The sequence below is a fragment of the Leuresthes tenuis genome, unplaced genomic scaffold (assembly GCF_036924035.1).
Source record: "Leuresthes tenuis unplaced genomic scaffold, fLeuTen1.0.hap1 SCAF_5, whole genome shotgun sequence".
NCBI classification, from domain to species: Eukaryota; Metazoa; Chordata; class Actinopteri; order Atheriniformes; family Atherinopsidae; genus Leuresthes; species Leuresthes tenuis.
The window spans coordinates 6,177,228-6,197,146 of record NW_027325359.1 but is presented as its reverse complement, the minus strand read 5'-3'; the positions used below and the strand labels follow the sequence as shown (position 1 = coordinate 6,197,146).

The 19,919-nt window shown below is 39.9% G+C and overlaps 1 protein-coding gene across 4 annotated transcripts; it reads left to right on the top strand.

Moving 5' to 3' along the window:
* Nucleotides 1–3,204: 3,204 nt before the first annotated feature.
* Nucleotides 3,205–13,451, top strand: LOC140306959 (S-adenosylhomocysteine hydrolase-like protein 1). 4 transcript variants are annotated; one of them, XM_072385616.1, is made up of 16 exons: nucleotides 4,715–4,891; nucleotides 6,609–6,720; nucleotides 7,091–7,231; nucleotides 7,439–7,539; nucleotides 7,984–8,086; nucleotides 8,194–8,288; nucleotides 9,774–9,880; nucleotides 9,958–10,074; nucleotides 10,155–10,218; nucleotides 10,306–10,394; nucleotides 10,579–10,649; nucleotides 10,761–10,855; nucleotides 10,939–11,037; nucleotides 13,012–13,080; nucleotides 13,151–13,229; nucleotides 13,327–13,451. In XM_072385616.1, exons 1-16 carry the CDS (start codon nucleotides 4,817–4,819, stop codon nucleotides 13,449–13,451), a joined length of 1,542 nt encoding a protein of 513 aa, XP_072241717.1. In that variant the 5' UTR covers nucleotides 4,715–4,816. The 4 variants fall into 4 exon arrangements, with proteins under 4 accessions (XP_072241714.1, XP_072241717.1, XP_072241715.1 ...); XM_072385613.1 differs by lacking the exons at nucleotides 4,715–4,891; nucleotides 13,327–13,451 and adding an exon at nucleotides 3,205–3,583 and having other exon boundaries at nucleotides 13,151–13,293; XM_072385614.1 differs by lacking the exon at nucleotides 13,327–13,451 and having other exon boundaries at nucleotides 13,151–13,295.
* Nucleotides 13,452–19,919: the final 6,468 nt, after the last annotated feature.

Sequence of the window (19,919 nt, the reverse complement as noted above, 5' to 3'; positions counted from 1 at the left end):
ATAGAGAGCAAGAGCTACTTAGAGGGGGGAACAGAGCTAATGACATATTTCTGGCGAATAAAGCACTTACAGTGGACTTCTAGTGGAAAATTTCTTTAAATTAGAATTATGATAAAAGGTAGGTGTCAAACTAATGACTGGCATTATTAGCGTGTTTTCCTGCCTTCCTTTTTAACTGGGTGCCTCAAACATCCCTGACACTCTGGAAGGAAATGGCTCTCTGGCTGCACAACCATTGCGCCCTCTGTTGGTTTAAAAAGCACAATGTCAATACTCTTGAATCTGGAAGCTGGCTGTGGAAACCTGAAAACTTTAGCTGTACACTTTGCTCTGTTGCAACATGGATTTGTTAAACATTTAAGTGGTTGGATGCCAGATGTCTTTCCCCTCTCTGTCTGACCTCTTTCCTGTCAAGCTACTTTCAGATAAAGGCTACTAGAGCTAAACAACTAAAACATTTAAGTTATTTATGTGAGAGAGGTCTAAATCAACTTCGTTGTTTCACCAGACAACCCCCATTCTTCTGTCAAAAAAGGGTAAACTCCTCCAGGTTGGGTGGGAAGTCTCTGCAGGGGTATTTATCTGGGTTCTGATTGGTTTCTAGTTGGGTCACTCCAAGAGTTTTCAAATAGTTTTTCAAAATCCCCTCCTGTGTTTTCTTGGTCTAATGCAGAGGCATTAATGTCACGTTGGAAAGTAAACCTACATTCCTCTTTCTCTCTATCCTGACTAGTCCCCGACTCCTGTTCCAGAAGACATCTCCTCTGAATGATGCATCCTCCAGATATGCTGTTAGGAATTTAGCCAAACAGATTAGATTTTTGTGTCATAGATCACCAGATTTGACCTTTCATACTTTAAGAGTTATAGTGCTGCATTTTTTTGTAAGTGCTCTTAAGACATTTCTTCTGTCTGATTCCAACCATGAAGGCCTGATTGGAGGAGTATGGAGCTGATGGTTGTCCCTCTGTAAGGTTCTCCACAAAGGAACTGGATTATATGACCATCTTACCTGTGAGACAAAAGACTCTTTGTCTCTGATTTATATTTACGACGAAATTACGGACGGTTCTGTTAACCTCTTCATTGACTTTGAGATCGGTGTGCCTTAATTATGACCAGTGAGCTCAGTTAGATACAGCATGACTTCTATGTTTGATGCAGGTAAATGGCAATTTTCATAAGAAAGAGTCTAATAATTTCTAACCTTGATAATCTGTGGATTGTCCCTGAGAGGCAAGGGCTTTGCAGCTAAATTGCATGTGCTGTGAGGAACCAATGATATGATAAGCTAGTGCAAGCTACAAGGACAGTTTCACCGAAGAATAGTGGCCTCTCACTCACTCTGGCCAAGTCCCAATGTGCCTATTTGCTAGCTGTTGGCAGCTAGGACATGTCTCTCAGCTCTGGCCAAGCTTGCCTGCACTAGCTACCACCAACTGGGACTTGGTCTGGACTGAGCGAGCTGCTGTTAGCCACAAGCCCCAAATGGCTGTGAGAGATGTGAGCGGGGCCAGATTAGTATATTCATAGATCCCTACTGATATAGGATTCACTTTATGAAAAAGTTGTCAATTTAATGTTCTTAAAGCATAAGATGGGCCTCTCCGGGAGGCATCCAAACTGTTTCAGGAGAGTCTCAGTCAATGGAGCAGACTGTCCTACTGAGAACTGTCCCATGGATCATTTGCTTATGCATGCCAAAACTTCCCACAATGACATTTAAGGAATATGCAACCTCTCGTGTTCATGAGAGCATCTGCATATGAAGTATACAATTATAAATGGGTGCCTCATAAGTTGTAAATTAAAAAAGGGGGAAAATGGTAGTGTAACCTTAACCATGACTTTCTTCTGACCCTAATAAAGTAGTTATGATTTCTAACTCTAACCAGGTGCGGTTATTGCCAAAGTCCAACCAGGAAAGCTCAGAAGTAAAGAAAACTTTTGTCCTGTGTTCACAGTGAGTGAATGATTGAAAGCACAGCACAGTACTGCGTCATTCCCCCTTTTCACGCTTTCTTATGAGGACTTTGTAGCTCATTAAAGGAAACACATGAGAATGTAGAAAGATGTAGAAACTGCTCATGTGAGTTGTGTTAATTAATTAAATTGTTTGAAAATTATGAATTATGAATCATGTTTAAGAGTATGAATAAACTACTTATTTTGATTAAAGGACTTTAAAAAAAAAAACTTTATATAACCAATCACGTCATTAAAAACCTTTTAATGTCAGTCTGGCAAAAGGGAAAGTCTCCAGATTAAAGATGAATTTGTTTTTGATAAAATCCAATTTGACAGTCCATTTATTAATTTGGTTGCCTAGATAAGTCAAACAGCAATATGTGTTTATCTTACCTAGCTTGCTAATTGTGTATGGGATTAAACAATATAATCATGATCACAAACCAAAAAGGCAGAGTGAGTTTGGTGAATTTTTTTCTAAATCTAATCTTCAGTTTAGATTATAGATTTTAAAGACTCCTAGTGTAGACCCATAACAAAGCCATTTTCAGGCCATGAAAGTTTTTCTCGTGGCAAAAATTTCTAAATATTTAGGGGATTGATAACTGCTCAAATGGTACTTTAATATAAAACTTCCTTTTTCTGTCAGTATTCCTGTATTGCAGCTCAAAAGGAAAACAATTTACAGCAAAACCCGACAGCTCACTTTTCTTATGAAAGTATATCACACTTCAAACTTTAACATCACAGATTTTTGGTAATTAGATGAATCTGTCTGAGAAATCTCATCATATATATGGCGTTGTATTGATTTATTAGTATTAAGATCAATGTCTGGCAAATCCTAGCCTTGTCATCTTTCAGCCTGGCTTTAGTTTTAGCAGTTGGTCACAATGGAGCCACTATTGATGCTGGCGGGGTTTATTGTGAACAAGTCATCACACCTGTTTGTTTACAATGTAACCCTCAATTTGTGTTGCTCTTGTGTCTGTGTTCTTATTGGGATTTGAGTCGGTGTTATTAACAGCAACACAAAAATTAAAAGTAGCTTTTCAAGCCCAGAGAACATGAATGTTGGTTCTTCTTTTTTTGCTTCACTCGAGGTAAAAAACAATGATACATTTATAAGTTGCACTTCTCTCTTTGACAAAAAGCAGCTCTTCCACCAGTGTTTACCCTGTACACAAAGCATCCAGAGCTAATTATCTGCTTTACATTTAGTCAAAGTAACCCCAGAACTGCTGCTGTTTGGAGTTAACACACGAGTCACAGGAGGATGCATGTGGGTAGAGGACAGAGGGCAGACACACCCAAGCAGGAATCTTATTCACTTCATTGACAGGCTATCAGAGGAGTAATGGCAGAGGAAAATAGGCAGGTAGGAGGCTCCTGGGAGGACCTGACGATACCAGAACCATATGTGCAAGATGGAGCTGAGCTGAATGAGAGGGCAGGAGAGGAAAGCTCCAAAGAAAAGGCAGTGAAATGCAGCCCAAACTTGCTGCAGATGCTGAAGGCTGCAGAGAGAAGGCGGTCGACTCCAGGTCGAGACAAGGCAGACGGATCTGAGGCTGGGACCAAAGAGCTGATTACTGAGGCTCTGAAGACTAACATGGTAAGCAAAGACATGGTTTAGTATACAGGATTATAGATGGCACACCCTTCTGTAATGCACAGGAGGCGTGAATGTGCATCTACTCAGGCTGTTAATGATTTGAGTTGCAAGCTGCAGGCCTCGATAAATGTTTGACCCTATGCTGCACTTGTTTCTTTGAAAGGAAAGGACATATTATACCTGTCCTTTTCTATTAACAATACGTGTTCATTGGCAGTCATATACAAACAAAACAGGTGATCCAAAAACAAGAAGGCTAGTTTGTCTGACTTTTTAAAAAAATTATGAGTATGTGTTTACTGCAAAAGTGGTCCTTCTAAGAAATTATATAAAGTTTAGAAGTTGGGGTCAAGAAACCAAAAACACATTACTTAGTAAGAAAGCTGGCTTATTATGTTTTCTTAGACTTTCTAGTTTACCCAATTATCGTGAAAAGTGTCAAAAAGACTGGCCTTGTTGCATTGTGAGTGATGTAGACGAAGGTTTTGACGAAGAGGATTCTCTGCTCTGGATCTAACCATCATGAGGGGACAGTGTTGCAGGACTGTGATGCTAAAGTAATGAAGTAGGCTTTCAAGAGGATATTTTACTGATGCACTGCTTTAAACTTTGCTGGTAGGAGGGTGGAGGAGTTCAGAACCGTGCACAATAAGCCCCAAATCCCCAAATCCTACAGTTTCCATAACACAACATGATTTATGTGACCCTGCCTGCTTGGTATAAAAAGATGTCTATGAACCCGATTGCCTCTTCAGAGCCATGTATGACATTACACAACTGCAGAGCTGCGTTAGTCATTTGGTGAAAAGAAAACAATAAATTCATGGTGAAAGATCCACTGGTAGAAACTGCCCTCTGAGTCCCTGAATGATAGTGTAGGTTTGTGTTTTCTCACTTGGCTGGTTCTTCTGTTGCTCCTCTTTCTTTCTCACTAATACGTCCTGTCATGAATGTACGTTCATGCGTGCACATCACTCTTCTGCGTCTTTCATCTATATTCTGAGAGCAGAGAGGCTTTTGCCCCTTATCCATCTGTGGCCTTGTGTAACCTTGCCTGAGTTTAACCCTTTCCACATGTCTCCTTTCTATAACGTTGGAAATTCTCAGCTGTAAGCCCCACAAAGACTGTTGGGTGAGGGCGTGGCGTAAAGTATCACTCTGTGAGCGGTTTAACAGCATCAGCTTGCAGCTCTGCGGGATTGTTCAGTGTCACGGTGGGAGCTCTCTGCCAGCATGAAGAAAGCCTACAGTCTGGTGAATATAACTAAATCCGAGGACCAGAAGATGGTGCAGTCCATCTGCATCAAGGTATTGGTTTAACAGAGGACAGCAAGTCAGAGCCTCACGTGTTATAGTTAGAATTGAGAAATAAGATGTTTGAATGTGTATTTTTGAATCAGCAAACTTGTGGAAGAAGAGTAAAAAGGGCATGAGTACTTTTCTGGCAAATCAGGGCACAAAAAGTTTTCAAAGAGGACTTTGTTTTACACCAGACAGCCACACAAATAACTATGAACTTTCGTTGCACTGTATTCACAATAGCTGGTGTGGATTCGACCCTTTGTTCTGTTGGAGATCATTAAGTTAACTCTCACACTGCTCTAATGTCTTTCTTTGCAAAAGATTAAGCAGCTGCATGAGTACGTGCCCACTGTTTTCAAAAGATTGCATTCAAGTGATCTTTCATGAGAACTCGGCATTGTGTCTTTGAACAAGGACCAATACAGCTTGATTCAAGCTCCAGATATTTGATATTTCAGTTTTATAGACTTGTCAAATATTCTGTTTTACAGATTCCCACGGGTCAGCAAAGATGTTTGATTCAGTTTTCAAAGCATTCAAAGTGAACCGTGCTTGACCCCTTTATACTGGTGGAAAATCTGTTGAAAACAAGATAGTTTACAATTAGTTGAGCTGGCAAAAATCAAGTACTGGGAGGCAACCAGTCGAGCGAGCCGGGAGAAAGCACATGGTAAAGTTTAAAAACATAGTCCAGAAACAGACAAATAACAAAGAATTCTTGAAAACATGGAACAGATTCTACAAAGACAGCCTGACAAGAAACAAATAATACAAAGGAGTTTAAATATGAATCCAGAATTGGATTAAGTGAGTATAGAAAATGGTTGGTACATTTGGAGGTACGTTTATAAGGTATATTGGAGGTACATTGGAGGAAAATGGAGGTACATTTTTAAGATGAGTGGGGAGCTGGTGAGCAGGACACAGGTTTAGAAGGAAAACAAAGACAAGATGTACAACATAATTCAAAATACAACGGGGAAAAAAATCAGTGTTCTGGCTGTCAGGTTGTTGTGTTTTCTTGAGTTTGATCAGAGTATCTGTGCCTCAGTCACCTGCTACTCTAGCAAAATGATTTCACACTCCAGGTGATATTTAATTCACAGCCTTCTAATATTTGATCAACACCCCCCTGTTATCATATTCTCTGTTATGCAAGCCCGACTTCATATTTTTTTACAACCCTAATCTATTTTTATCCTTTCTGACTACAGAGCTGCCAACTCAGCTCTGCGATAATCCTCAAACATTCAACCCTGGTTTTAGTTTTTGGAGGTGATGTCAGAACGTGGGTGTGTTCGTGTTGGGGTGTGGATTTAAGTCTGCCCATGTGGGTAAGAAAAATGTTTAAAAGGAGAGAAATAGTAGTCAAAAGTAATCAGCCCTCAGAGAGCCTGAGATTCAGATTGAGCAGCCAAAGACGAACATGGCCAAGTGGGACTCCTCTGGCAGCAGCACGTCCTTCAAGCAGCCACACTGGATGGTGAGCCAGCAACACATGAGAGAGAAGAGGGAAATATGAGACACTGACAGGCTGTAAGCAGAGCGGTCAAAGAAAATCTTACGTGAATTACGCTGTTTTTGTGCAATTTTGTTGATTCTTACAGTCAAAGAAAGTTTTTATTTATGGCTTGCAAACAGGTTGCAACAGATATATTTGGCACTTTACTCTGTGTGACTCAGTTAGCTTTGTCTGCTTGTGTCTTCTCTCTTTTTTTCTCAGCAAATACAGCTGAATGACCAGAAACAAGAATTCAACAAACGTCCCACCAAGGCTGTTCCTTGCTCTTTGTCCCGATCCATGTCACAGTCATCTACAGACAGCTTGAGTTCAGGTATTGAAGCCTAAAGAAAACACATGATGTTTAATCTGATTACACATCTTTGATATACATTCTGGCCCTGAGGATTAGCCCCTATGCTTTGTTCTTTGGATAAACCTTATTAAAAGGAAAAGTCTTCTGAAGAATTCTGCCTATTTAATTTGGTGCTAATCGCCTTTCTCAAACATGTTAATCACTGCAAGAGCTCATACGGACTTCAAAGTCTTCACATCACTGAGGTCACATTCGTAATCTACGATGAAGGCTGTAAACCGTAGTCAAATCATTACCTAAAGTTTCCAAACAAATGATCTGTGTCTTTATTGCTACATTAAACTTAAGCCAGGTGATTGTTCTTTTACACTTTGTCTTATTCCTGCAGTGAACAGCGACACCTCTGAGGGTGGTGAGTCGTCTCCCCGAGACAAGCTGCAGAAGAACTCCAAAGGCCTTTCTGACTTCTGCATCAAAAACATCAAACAAGCTGATTTTGGACGCAGGGAAATACAGATCGCACAGCAAGGTATTCAAATCAGAGTTTAGTCCTTTAGGAAATAAACTAATGACAGAATATTATTAGAATAGCAACCAATCAAAAATCAAAGCTTTGTGGAGGGAAAGTAGCACACACACACACACACACACACAGACAAGCAAAATATAGAATGAGATGCAACAGATATGTAACATGTCCTGTTCATGTGTCTTCATCCACATCTGCCATATCTAGAAATGCCAGCACTGATGATTCTGAGGAAAAGAGTGGGTGAGGAAAAACCTCTGGCTGGAGCCAATGTGGTGGGATGCACACACATCACTGCACAGACAGCGGTCAGTTCAACACACACACTTTTAAGAGCTGCAAATTGGTGCTCCTTCAATACCTAAACATTAATAAACATGTTAGGTGCCTTCAACAGCAGGTGAAGTGAAATTAGAGGAAAATATAAAACAGAATAATGAGGGTGAAAAGAATTGTTTGTATATTTGTGATATATAAACCAAAAAGTTAATATATGGTGTTATGCTTGGGTGCATTGATTAGGGGGCTGAGTGCCACCCCTGTGCATGCTAATTAGTTGTAGACCATGCACAAAAGCAGAACTTCATCTGAGTGGAATGCAGCCCACATGAAAACACCTTTGTTTTTTATATTGCACCTGTTGATTTTATGATTTTAAGGTATTTTTTCAATAAACTGGTGCAGCCCTGATTTAGACCAGAAAAACTATAAATTTATTAGATGTGGGTCTGTGTGTTTCTGATCTCTTGCAGGTGTTGATTGAGACTTTGGCTGCTTTGGGGGCACAGTGTCGCTGGGCCTCCTGTAACATCTTCTCCACGCAGAACGCTGTGGCTGCTGCTCTGGCTGAAGCAGGTACAGCTCTATACCAGTACCTCCACCTGACCCGTCAGGATGTGTTCTTCCTTTCTTTATCATTTGATCATCACACCCTCTTTATATTGTATGCTTTTCTCTTTAAGGAACCCCAGTGTTTGCATGGAAAGGAGAATCAGAGGACGACTTCTGGTGGTGCATTGACCGATGTGTTGCAGCTGACACCTGGCAGCCAAACTTGGTATGTTGATCAAATCTCCTGCACAACGATGTGTCACAGAGCTTCTCTGGACATGGAGATCAATCAGAAACTGTTCACTCAAAATAGGATTTAAGCTATGTCTGTGACGCCTTTGATGGTGTTGCTTTGCAGCTCAAGCAAATTTGACATTTGAAAATGTTTGTTAGATCTTTTATATCTCCTTTCTGAAGGTTATTGTTATCTCAGGTGTCAAAGTATATTGGCTTATGTGCAGTTTTCTTTTGAACAACATCTAGCCTGGAATGATCCCAGCCAAAATGATCTAAATCTTCCATTTACAATATCTTTTGGCCCTTACAATACTTACTGTAATCCAAGGTTTGGTTAGCTTTAGAATTTGGCCTACATAATATTTGCCAATGTCAAACCAAGCCACAAGTGCCAAAAGTAAGGATTTGTTTTGTGAACATGGTCTGCTGTTCTTGTGTACCACAGAAAGAACAATATTTTATAAGTTCATGTGATATGAGAATTTAAATTTAGGTGGACAGGGCATAGTTGCACACTAATGGTGTATTTTGACCAAGAGCACCCAGAACTTAAACAGCCTGGTGTTTCTTTTATGAAGCTGAAAAATAATTTTGGTCTTTTGTTTTTTATTTCCACTGAGGTCAAAGATAGAGGGTAGAGCAGGCAAATTCAGGCAGGCAAAGTAGCCAGACTGGTCGTAGTTTAGTGTGCAGCGGAGAAGAGGACCCAGATGCAGATTCACCAGAGGCAGGCGATTAAAGAACTTGATATGCAAGTCGAGCAGAAGCAGGAGAGTTTTTCCACTATTCTGAGACAAACTGAATAAAGTCTTGGAGTGCTCAAGGCAATTCTATAAACTTTGTTTAAGAGTTTCACTTTTTTATCAGCCTAATTCACAAAATAATGCTCTTGTCAGCATCAGCATGGCAACCTCAACACATTTTTGTTTCGTCTGCAACACATTATTATTATTATTTCCAGAATAACTACTGAAGACATCCTGAAGAACTGAAACAGTTTTCACAGAAAATAATTTTTTTAGAGCATAATGCAGCATTTGGGTTTCTGAAAAAAAAGTGTAGTGTCTGTATTTAAGTAGTGCAAAATGCAAATTGAAAACATGAGTCCATGTTAAAGAAAGGCATCAAAAACAAAGGAAACAATGCAGAAATGAAAACCTGACCATGCACATTTTCAGTTAAACAGTATTACTTTAAAACACCACAATTTTATTCAGTTATTCAGCAGCTATTTTCAAACTGCCCTGATATGAACACACAACAACACAGAGTCATATTTAGCTAACTTCAGAGGATATCACATTGCTTTTCCATGACTTGTGTTTCATTCAGATGGCTTTTGAGGACATTAGATTAACATTTAACGCACTGATTTGTCAAACTTACAACAGAGGACTTTACCTTGTTAAACATTCTTATCTCAGACTCAGCTGCACTTATGAAAACTTGAGTTTCTTATCGTTGCTCTTGTCAGATTTTGGATGACGGTGGCGACCTGACCCACTGGATCTATAAGAAGTATCCGAGCCTTTTCCCGACGATCAAAGGCATTGTGGAGGAAAGTGTGACAGGCGTCTATCGGTTAGTTTGTACCAATGCTTGAATCAGGTCACTTGAAGTCATTCTCCACCTCACGTGTACGTGCCCCCTTATTTCAGATTGTACCAGATGATCAAAATGGGAAAGCTGTGTGTTCCTGCCATGAATGTTAACGACTCTGTGACCAAGCAGAAATTTGACAGCCTTTACTGCTGCAAGGAGTCCATACTGGATGGGTAGTGAATCATGTTGTGACCATAAACATGTATTACAACCTGTACAGCAGTGACCTGACTGTGTTAAACTCCTCTTCCAGTCTAAAGCGAACTACTGACGTCATGTTTGGAGGAAAACAGGTGGTGGTGTGCGGATATGGAGAGGTCAGTGTAACAAAAGCCTAACATGTCCGTCTTAAGAATAACTCATATTCAAGCCACTTGGCCAACCTCTTTACATTGTCCTTGCAGGTTGGTAAAGGCTGCTGCGCTGCTCTGAAAGCACTGGGTGCTGTCGTGTACGTCACAGAAGTGGATCCTATTTGTGCCCTCCAGGCCTGGTATGAAAACAGGAAGCTTTTATCGGCAAAGATCTAAAGTGTTCACCCCTTCTCAAAGCCGCACTGTAACAAAACATGCTGAATTACTGTTCTCTCCTCCTCCTCCTCCTCCTCCTCCTCCTCCTCCTCCTCCTCCTCCTCCTCCTCCTCCTCCTCCTCCTCCTCCTCCTCCTCCTCCTCTCAGCATGGATGGCTTCAGAGTGCTTACACTGAGTGAAGTTGCCAGACAGGTAGACATTGTCATCACCTGCACAGGTACGACAATTGCTGTTCTCTGACTAAGACATTATTACTAATGATATGTATTGAATTACAAATACGAATGATTATTTGGATCTGTTTTATCTGATCTCTGATTCTCTGCAGGCAATAAGAACGTGGTGGGGAGGGAACATTTTGACAGAATGAAAAGTGGCTGCATAGTGTGCAACATGGGACACTCCAACACTGAGATGGATTTGGTAAAGACTGTGTGTGTATGTTCATGCACGCTTTTCTGTTTGAGTATACTTAAATGATTCAGCCACAGACTCCTACTTATCAGGCGAGTCTGCGGACTGCAGAGCTGGAGTGGCAGCATGTGAGGCCTCACGTGGACCAGGTCATCTGGCCTGATGGCAAGAGAGTCGTCCTACTGGCTGAGGTGATGATACTTTTTTATCACATACATGGATTACGCTGTCATTCAGATGATAATTAAGTGTTAATTGAAGATGAAACATGTAGGTAGTTGTGTGTCACGATGAATCTACCATGTTTCTGTATTTGACAGACATCCCTAGAGCTTCCTTGAATATACAGGTAACCATTCCTCAGGCAGATTAGATCTAATTTGATCAGATTTTGCCATAGTGAGATGGTAAACAGAGCTGCTGTTCGTGTAACTGGACTCTGGCTCCTTGGGAGTTTGCAAGGTTCTTGTTAGCACTTGAAACTCTGGTTTCAACCAGAACATTGAAGCAGATTTCTCAGCAAGACAAGGCTTTCTTAGAATAATATGAAAGTCTAAAACACAGAAACGACAGGAGGAAAGAAGTGAACTCAGAATGCTAATGCTAAATGTAACTGGTTCTGACCATGCAGATCATACAGTGGGAAAGTAACCAGCGAGAGATGCAGGAAAAGAAACCAGATTTATTACATAATAGATGTAAAATTACATAATAATGACCTGGTATGGATCTTAAGCATCGTTAACAACAATAGAGAGAACATCATTGTACTCAATGTGGGCTTGATCACACACAAATGGTTTTCCTTTCACATCATTCTAACACAGCTGCTTACAAACCACAGCTACAGAGACATCTATTCACATGGTTTCATGGGAAGGTAAAATGGGTGAACTTAATGGACCTTTCTGTTGTCAAAACAGAAGAGCACAGATGGAATTAAAAACTTGAAAGACTCACTGGGACATTTAACTGAACCGTGCCTTAGTTAATGCTTTAAACATGCACCTTAATGTTTTTCTGTGTCTGAATTTTTCTCTTCCTCATGAATCATTCAGAGGTCTCCATGCTGCCATGTGCAAAGACAATATATGTTTATCTTCAACCCAAAATGGATCAAGCAGCAGTGTTTAAAGGATAAATCATTACACATGCTGGCCTCTTTGAAACAGCAGCAGCACTGTTATACTTACAGGTCTCCTGCTCATATGTCTGTGAAGCTGAAAATTATTATCTTTCAGAACAGAGCTGTTTTTTAAACTGTTTTCAGAGGTTTCTGGTACAGTCCTCTATTTCTACCAATGATCAAAAAGTAACAAGAATTAACAGCGTGGGGTTGTATTTGACTGCCGTGTAGCCAGTTTGCAAGTGAATGTCAACCCAGACTAAAATATAGAGTAAGAAGATATTAAGTGTTTAGCTAATCAAGCTGATTCGGTTAAATCTTTTTTTTTTTTTTAAAGCTGTCCCAGTCTCAGTTAGACAATATTTCATATATGATTGTTGCTGCAAAGAAGCTACAAATTCTGAAAAAGGGGAAATTTCAAACACACCTTAAATTTCAGCACAGTTGTTCAAAGAGAACAGCTTCAAGGTTGGCACCAAGATTAGAGTCACCGGTTTAGGACAAATCGGGTGGTCAGTCATGTTGCCAGAGTGACCATCAGTGAACAGAAACTCTGTCCTACGGCATTGTGAATACAGTCCAGAAAAGTATTTTTGCAGATTATCATAATGTCACAGCGAAGTTGATGATTGACTCTTTGGATATAAAACATCATTTCATCATTCTGTCAAACATTTATGTCAAATTTTGTCACATTTAGTAAATGTGATTCTTGATTTATGGCTTAAAACATGTTTTGTGATGTCAAAATGTGCCAAGTTTAGAAGAAACTCGCTAAAGTTGTTTATGAGAGATTGTTTGAAAAGAGATCAGACCGACAAACAACAGCTGTCACTGCTGCAGAGACTTACCGTCAGTAAGTTGAACTACAGGAACAGATAATACATTTTTGAGTATTATTCCAGTCGGTGTGCATCCGGGAAGAAGCTTGCAAACACTCAACTTCATTGTACATAATTAATGAGCAGAATGCACATTCTTTCAGTTGTATTTTGAGGTTATTGTCTTACAGCGTTGATTTTCCTAACTTTTCTTACAGGGTCGTTTGCTGAATCTGAGCTGCTCCACCGTGCCTTCATTTGTCCTCTCCATTACAGCCACTACTCAGGTTTGAAAACTCATTTTTAACTTATTGTTAGTGACTCTGTTAGTGTTTAATTTTCACTGATGAATTTCAGGCCTTGGCTCTTATAGAGCTGTACAACGCTCCACAGGGACGATATAAAAAGGACGTCTACCTGCTGCCAAAGAAGATGGGCAAGTTCTCTGCTTAATTACCCTGAATATCCTATATATTGAACAACTTTTCAATACCATCAACAAGCAAATTAAACATATGTGTTTGCACTTTCAGATGAATATGTTGCCAGTCTTCATCTGCCAACGTTTGGGGCTCACCTCACGGAGATGACTGACGATCAGGCCAAGTACCTGGGCATCAGCAAATATGGACCCTTCAAAGCCAATTATTACAGGTGAGATGAGACACATATGAAAAACAATCACATGCAGATTTAAATATATCTAACAGAAATATGTTTTATCTTAAACAGGTACTAAGCTCATTGGATGAGCAAACTGAAAGCCCATTAGTCCTGCAGCCAGAGCTCGGATGCCCTAAAATAGAGATGTCAGTTTTTCTTTGGTCTCTGGTTTGTTTTGTTTGTGCTGTAGCGTCTGTTTCATGTGTTAACGTTTATATAGGTTATGAATATCCGCAGTAAACAGAATGTGATCTCAACTCGAGTCTGAATTTAATCTGAAAATAAAGGAAACGAAGCACAAGGAGCGGCTCAGTCAGAACAATCTATAAAGACTCGATCATGTTGTGACCAACTTTCACCCACTAGGGGGCGTCAGTTTACTATTGTTTCTGGGAGATATAAACAACGGTTCTAACAGATTTCTTTCTCACTGATTAAGGCCTCATTAGGGACCTGAGTTGCTCAGCTGTTTTATTGAGTGTCAAATGTATGGAGTCAGAAAGTCTTTGATGCAGGAGACCCAGGTTCAACTCACAGTCTGTGGCCATTTGCTGCATATCACCATCTTCTCTCTGCCCACTTACTGTCCTCGCTAATGTGAATAAAGGCCACTAGAGCCCACTAAATCTTCATGGATAAAAAAGCCTTGGTGCTTCAGTTGGACTGTAAACATCTGACTACAAAATATTTTGAATCATTGAATGTGTATGTGTGCATTTCTAATAGTTACCACAAAGTCATACTTTGAGGACACCATTGTGTCCCCATTATGTGATAACATTTTTAAGTGTTGTAATGATACTTTTACCAGTTACTGTTGAATTATTTGTCCAGATGGTTAGTATAAGTAGAAATAATACCCTCTGATATGATAGATTGATTAATGTTTAGCGCGCAGGTCAAATTGCTTCTATTGCTAGCTGATACAAGATTTTGCAGCATGGATGCAGGGACTAAATTGCATGTGATACTGTATGCTTCATGTATGATAACATTGATTCACAGCTTTGTAAGGAATGTTACTTTAATGGTTTGTAAAGAGTTCAGATATTATTATTATCATCATCATTAGCAAACAAATTACAAATATAAGACAGCATAAAAAGTTAAAACCATTGTATGGGAGAGGCAAGAAGCCAAGAAAAGCTTATAAATATGTCTTCTTTGTGTCAGTATAACATGGCAAATATCTATTTAACAAAAATGGAAGAAGTCAAGTACATCAAGGTAACAAACACCCAGCAAAACAACTGAAAATTGAAAATAAAGAACAAACACCTTTTTTAGATGTTTCTTGAATAAAGATTACATAGTTTTATTGTACAGTGGCTGTTCCCTACGTCAAACTCAGAGAAATCTGACTAAATAAGTGTTTCTTAGAATATGAAAATGAGTTATTGACAGAATAAAGCCATTCTTTAAAAAAATAAAAAATAAATACCGGCTCTTTATGTCGACACAATCTCTGTTTCGAGATCAGTTTTTATTTTGTGTCCTTGAGACGGTTAAAATATGCTGTAAGAGCTTGGTTATGGATGCATTCAACAATGAACCATTTAAACTGTTTGAATATCCTTAATATGTTGCCTTTATTTAAGGATGTTTTATGTGAGCCCTGTTTTTTATTTGTTTGTTGGTTTACAAAACATCCTCAGATGAATTAGATGATATCTCTACAACAATAAGGCTAAAGTGAACAACCTTGTATGCATCAGAAGCACTAGGAAAGTTTCTAAAATACAGGAAGTCTCCTTCTTTTTATCACTAGCCCAGTGGGAGACATGGAAAAATGACTTCCACCTACACAAAATGGTAAATTAGAGGAAAAATAGTGATTTCATAACAATGGGTGGATGATACTGATGTTGTTTATTCTTTGCTGAAAAAATCCTCGGCTGCAGATCTACCAACTTTGAACAGGAACGATGCACCACAAAAGGTTACATCCTATTTAGCTTTAGAAGAACAAGATAAATTGTTTGGTGAATGCTTGGACTAAGCAAGGCAGAGCAGGAAGAATTAATCCCGTCAGGATTGAAGATGTTCCTGTTCTCCTCTGGACCTACAATCAGATTATCTGTCAGTTTGGTTTTCACCCCTTCTCTCCATCTTCAGCTTCATTATTTAAGTAAAATGACTGAAGCAGGATAATTGTCTCTGCAACTGTCACTGATGCCAACATAATCTGCAACACATTTTACTAAATCTGTTTTTTGTTTTTTCTCCTTTTATGGTTTGTGTGTGGGGAGGGAGGTTCTTTTATAAATGCATGGCTTCCTCCACCTTGGACTAATATGTCACTGTCCTTGACTTCTAAAAAAAATAGTTTGACACATTTTTTTGTGTCATTTGAGTCTTCGGTGACTTCCTGTCACAGATTCACTGAAAGGAATGAATAAAATATCAAATTAAGAAATCAACCTACAGGAGAGTTAGATGGATTTATAAATCCACATGAGATAAATGAATAAATCAACAAATCTTATGTGATATGTAGGCTAACAACACAGTTCTTTTTCACATTTTATAGATATAATCCCTTTGATACTTTGCTTACACTGTCCTATGTTCCGAATTACTGAAGCATTATTTTGGTTTCCTGTTAGACAATACATAATTAACTCTGCTCCAAGAATACGATTGTCTATCCGTGGTCATGAAGTCCTAAAAATACCCCTCTGGATTACTGTAATCCAGAGACTCAGTGAGTGTGTGTGTGTGTTCACCAGGGCATGGCCCGACTGCAGATTCTTATTCAATGTGCATTGCGTTTCTCAGCCATAGCAGACTAAAGGTGAGTCACTAATGCTGCAGCAGAGAAAAACAAGTGAGTTCACGTCAATGAAAACAGCTTCTCCTCTTCATCTTTCTATGCATCCATCCATTTCCTATACCCACTTAATCCAATTCAGGCTTGCGGTAGGGCTGGAGCCTATCACAGCTTCCATTGGGCGAGAGGTTGGGTGCTGTCTGGACAGGTCGCCAGTCCATCACAGGGCCACACAGAGACAAAAGAGTCTAACAGCTATGCATACTCACTCCAACGGTCAATGCGGATCTACCAGTTATTCTAACATTCATGTCTTTGGACAGTGGAAGGAATACTTCTCTTTCTCTTTTCTGATTATGACAGTGAATTATTTTACTAATCTACCTCGAACATCTCATTCGCCAACTCTTATCGTTCCATACGGTGACAATAAATGGACCAATTCAGCTCTAAACACTGTTTTTTTCCTCAATTTTCTGCAAACATTTATTTCCTAAAAGAACTGAGAGACACAATCGTGTTCAGATTATAGTAATTTACCTTTAATGTAACAGACACAATCATTTACAGTACAAAGGAACAGCTCAGACAACAGCAATTAAACCATCATTTGGGTTTCAAATTGTTGAGGAGATGCATTAACTTCCACACCCAATCTAATCTAATGACACCGCTCATTCTCTTGTGTTAACAGTATCTCATAGCCAGAGAGGGTGTGCGTGTGTGTACTTGTTTTTCTATATTCATAAGATCCAAAATCTAGAAGCCCATTATACTTGTCGGGTCCAGCGTATTTTGTGGGGAACAAAATAACAACAATTTTACCAATCAAAACTTTGGTTTATTGTTAGGGTTAGAAGTAAATTATGGTAGGGTTGGGGTTAAGTTTTCAGCTGCTAAGGTGTATGGTTAGAGTAAGGAGTTAGGGAATGCATTGTGCCAATGGTACATCACCACAAAGACAGAAAAACAAATGTGTGTATGAGAGAGAGAGACAGTGCAGAGCTGCTGATAATCCATTGGTTGGTGATGCATCTGAGGAAGACAGATGGTCTGTGCAGCCTATATGTTTCAGGACCTGTAAGCTTAGTTTGTGGGCAGTTTTAGCAACCAGGAAGTATCAGGATTTGGTTTGTGTGTGCGTGTACCTGTCTGTGCCTCCTCCCAGTTAGGGATTCTCCCTAAAGAGCTTTGATGCCTTCCCTGCATCACTACAGGGTCTAATCACTCGTACCAGCTGTCATCTTGTCGGCCTCCCTCCTCCTTCTCTCTGCTGGCACCACTTAACCTCACATCATCTGCAGGCGGCCATAATGGACTCTTACGTCTGCACTGAAACACGATGAACATGCATCAGCTGCTGATTGTTCTGACAGCTTTCGATGCTGAGTTCTAAGATTAAAGCATCTAGACCTATTCTAAGTAGTTCCCAAAATGAAAATATTAACCTGTAAATTAGCATAGTAGGCTCTTTATATTATGATCTTCCTTTTTTCTCCACCTTATTCTAAACTGTGTCCTTCCTGTGATTCTGCTCCTGATAACGACTCCTTAAAGTTCACCAAAACTTGGTAAATCCATTACATACACCACAATGCTTTAACTACATATACATTATATTCAAGTGATCTCAGTGTCACAATTAATAAGGGGAATTGTGAAATTCAGCATACAAGGACAAATTTGACATATTTATCATAACTGTGCCATGAATCATTCAGAAATCTGAAATGTTTACATGCTCACTTTAATGTCAAGAGCCCAAAATCTGCAAGTGCAGCCTCACTGTTGTCAGTGAAAATAAGTAAAACGCCCCTCTGGATTTTTTTCAATGTTAATTTTACTATTAGACTATATTGTAATAAGTCGTTCTTAAAAGTCCTCTCCATAATGTCAGGAATATAATCCTTGTCTATTTTCACTTGGTAAATGGGAATAAAACAATAAACTATGATCAAAGTCTGTATTAAACACTGTTACCCCCACCTTAAATCCTACTGAAAGCAGTGAGGACTTTACTTCAGTGATCTGAATAGTTGCATGACCCTGTAGGTTTAATGAACCTTAAGAAAAAAAAAACAGGAGATCCATTTACCGAAGTGTCTGTGAGATTTAAAGGTTGCGCACAGCTCTGATATCATTTCTCTTCCATCCCCACCATTCTTGGCTAAACAAGATCAGGTTGCACTCTAAGCTGAGCCCTTCTAGCTGCTGCTGCTAACACTGACATTGGCCTTTGGCTGTTCCTCTTTCAACATAACATATAAGCACCATTGATATATTGATCGGAGAAGATCAACTTAGTGCTTAATGGTCTGTACATGGATTTATGTGTTGTGGACCAAAAATCAAAGTCTCATTTGACAGTGTTTGAGCTCCAAGATTACACAAAGTCATGATCAGCAAACAAATACATCTACTCATACATCAGGAGGACTCTTTTTCTGAGCAGCACACCCACTGGACTGGTGATATACTTGTGCATTTGGCTTCTTCTATGGTTATTCCTTGAAGAAATAGTAAACCAGACCGCTTACGTGTTTTGAGACAGCAGAACGCTCAGGGGGGAATAGGTCAATTTTAACCCCTCACTGCTCCGCCTGCAATCACTCACACAAACCCCAGACCTGTGCCAACACCCTTCCAAACCTCCCAGTCACAACTTTCTGTAACACCCTGACCACTCCTGAGGAAGAGAAGGAAGATTGGGACATGTCAAACGCACATTTCTGAGCACAAAGTGATCCTCTCCTGGTGACGGGTCCTGTGCTAGAGGTGATGGGAAAAAGCTCTCAGTCAGTTGTTGGCAAGTCTAGAACCACCGGATCCTTCCAGCCCACCAGAGTGAGTTCTACCATTGCCAAACACTGTGGGAGAGTGCATCGGTCAATGTCACTAGATCAGTGTGCCAAGAGAAGTTCAGGTTACACAGAGAGATGGAGCACGTGCCTCCACGGCAACTGCTGACATCTGATAGCAGTGGCACATTCAATGGGGTCCATAGTTCATCCTCCCCGTCCAACTCTCTGTTCTGTTTGTTTCCTATAGTTGACAGCAGTGGGCAAACGCTCACGTCTCGGTTCCTTGACACACGGCTGAGTATCACTCTTGTCCCATATTGGCACTACACATGATTGCTCAAACAATGATGAACAAAGCAAAAATGTGCTAGTGCCAAAATGTGCAAAGAGGATCAGATTTGTTTTAGAAACAGTTGAAAGTGGATCCGTCAGCTGGTTTTACGCCTCAGATCACACAGACAGTGTGGTTCTGTCTCTACTCTGTTTATGGCCCTTTGGTAATTCACTGATAGTGTGCTGTGACAGTGAATTCTACCAGTGCCATACACAGAACAGAAGGAGATGTAAGCGCAGTCCAACATTACAGCAACAGAGCAAAACCTGAACATTGTTTTCCCAGCATTTGAATTCTAACTGAACTAGAGAAGACGGCAAATCTCCGTTGACCTCTTTTAAATTTGGGAATTCTTTTGTCTTAATGCCAGAAGTCTTTGCAGTTTTATCCTGAGAGGAAGTGATGGTGTCCTTCCCTCATCTCTACCTCACAGGATGGGGAGTAAATCCACCTTTGCCATCTGCTGAGGGGCTGGAAAGGCCTGTAGCTCTGCGTCTTATCCCAGTTCACGCATTTTCTTTAAGTAAATCTTCACCAGGAATTGGCTTCTCGACACAA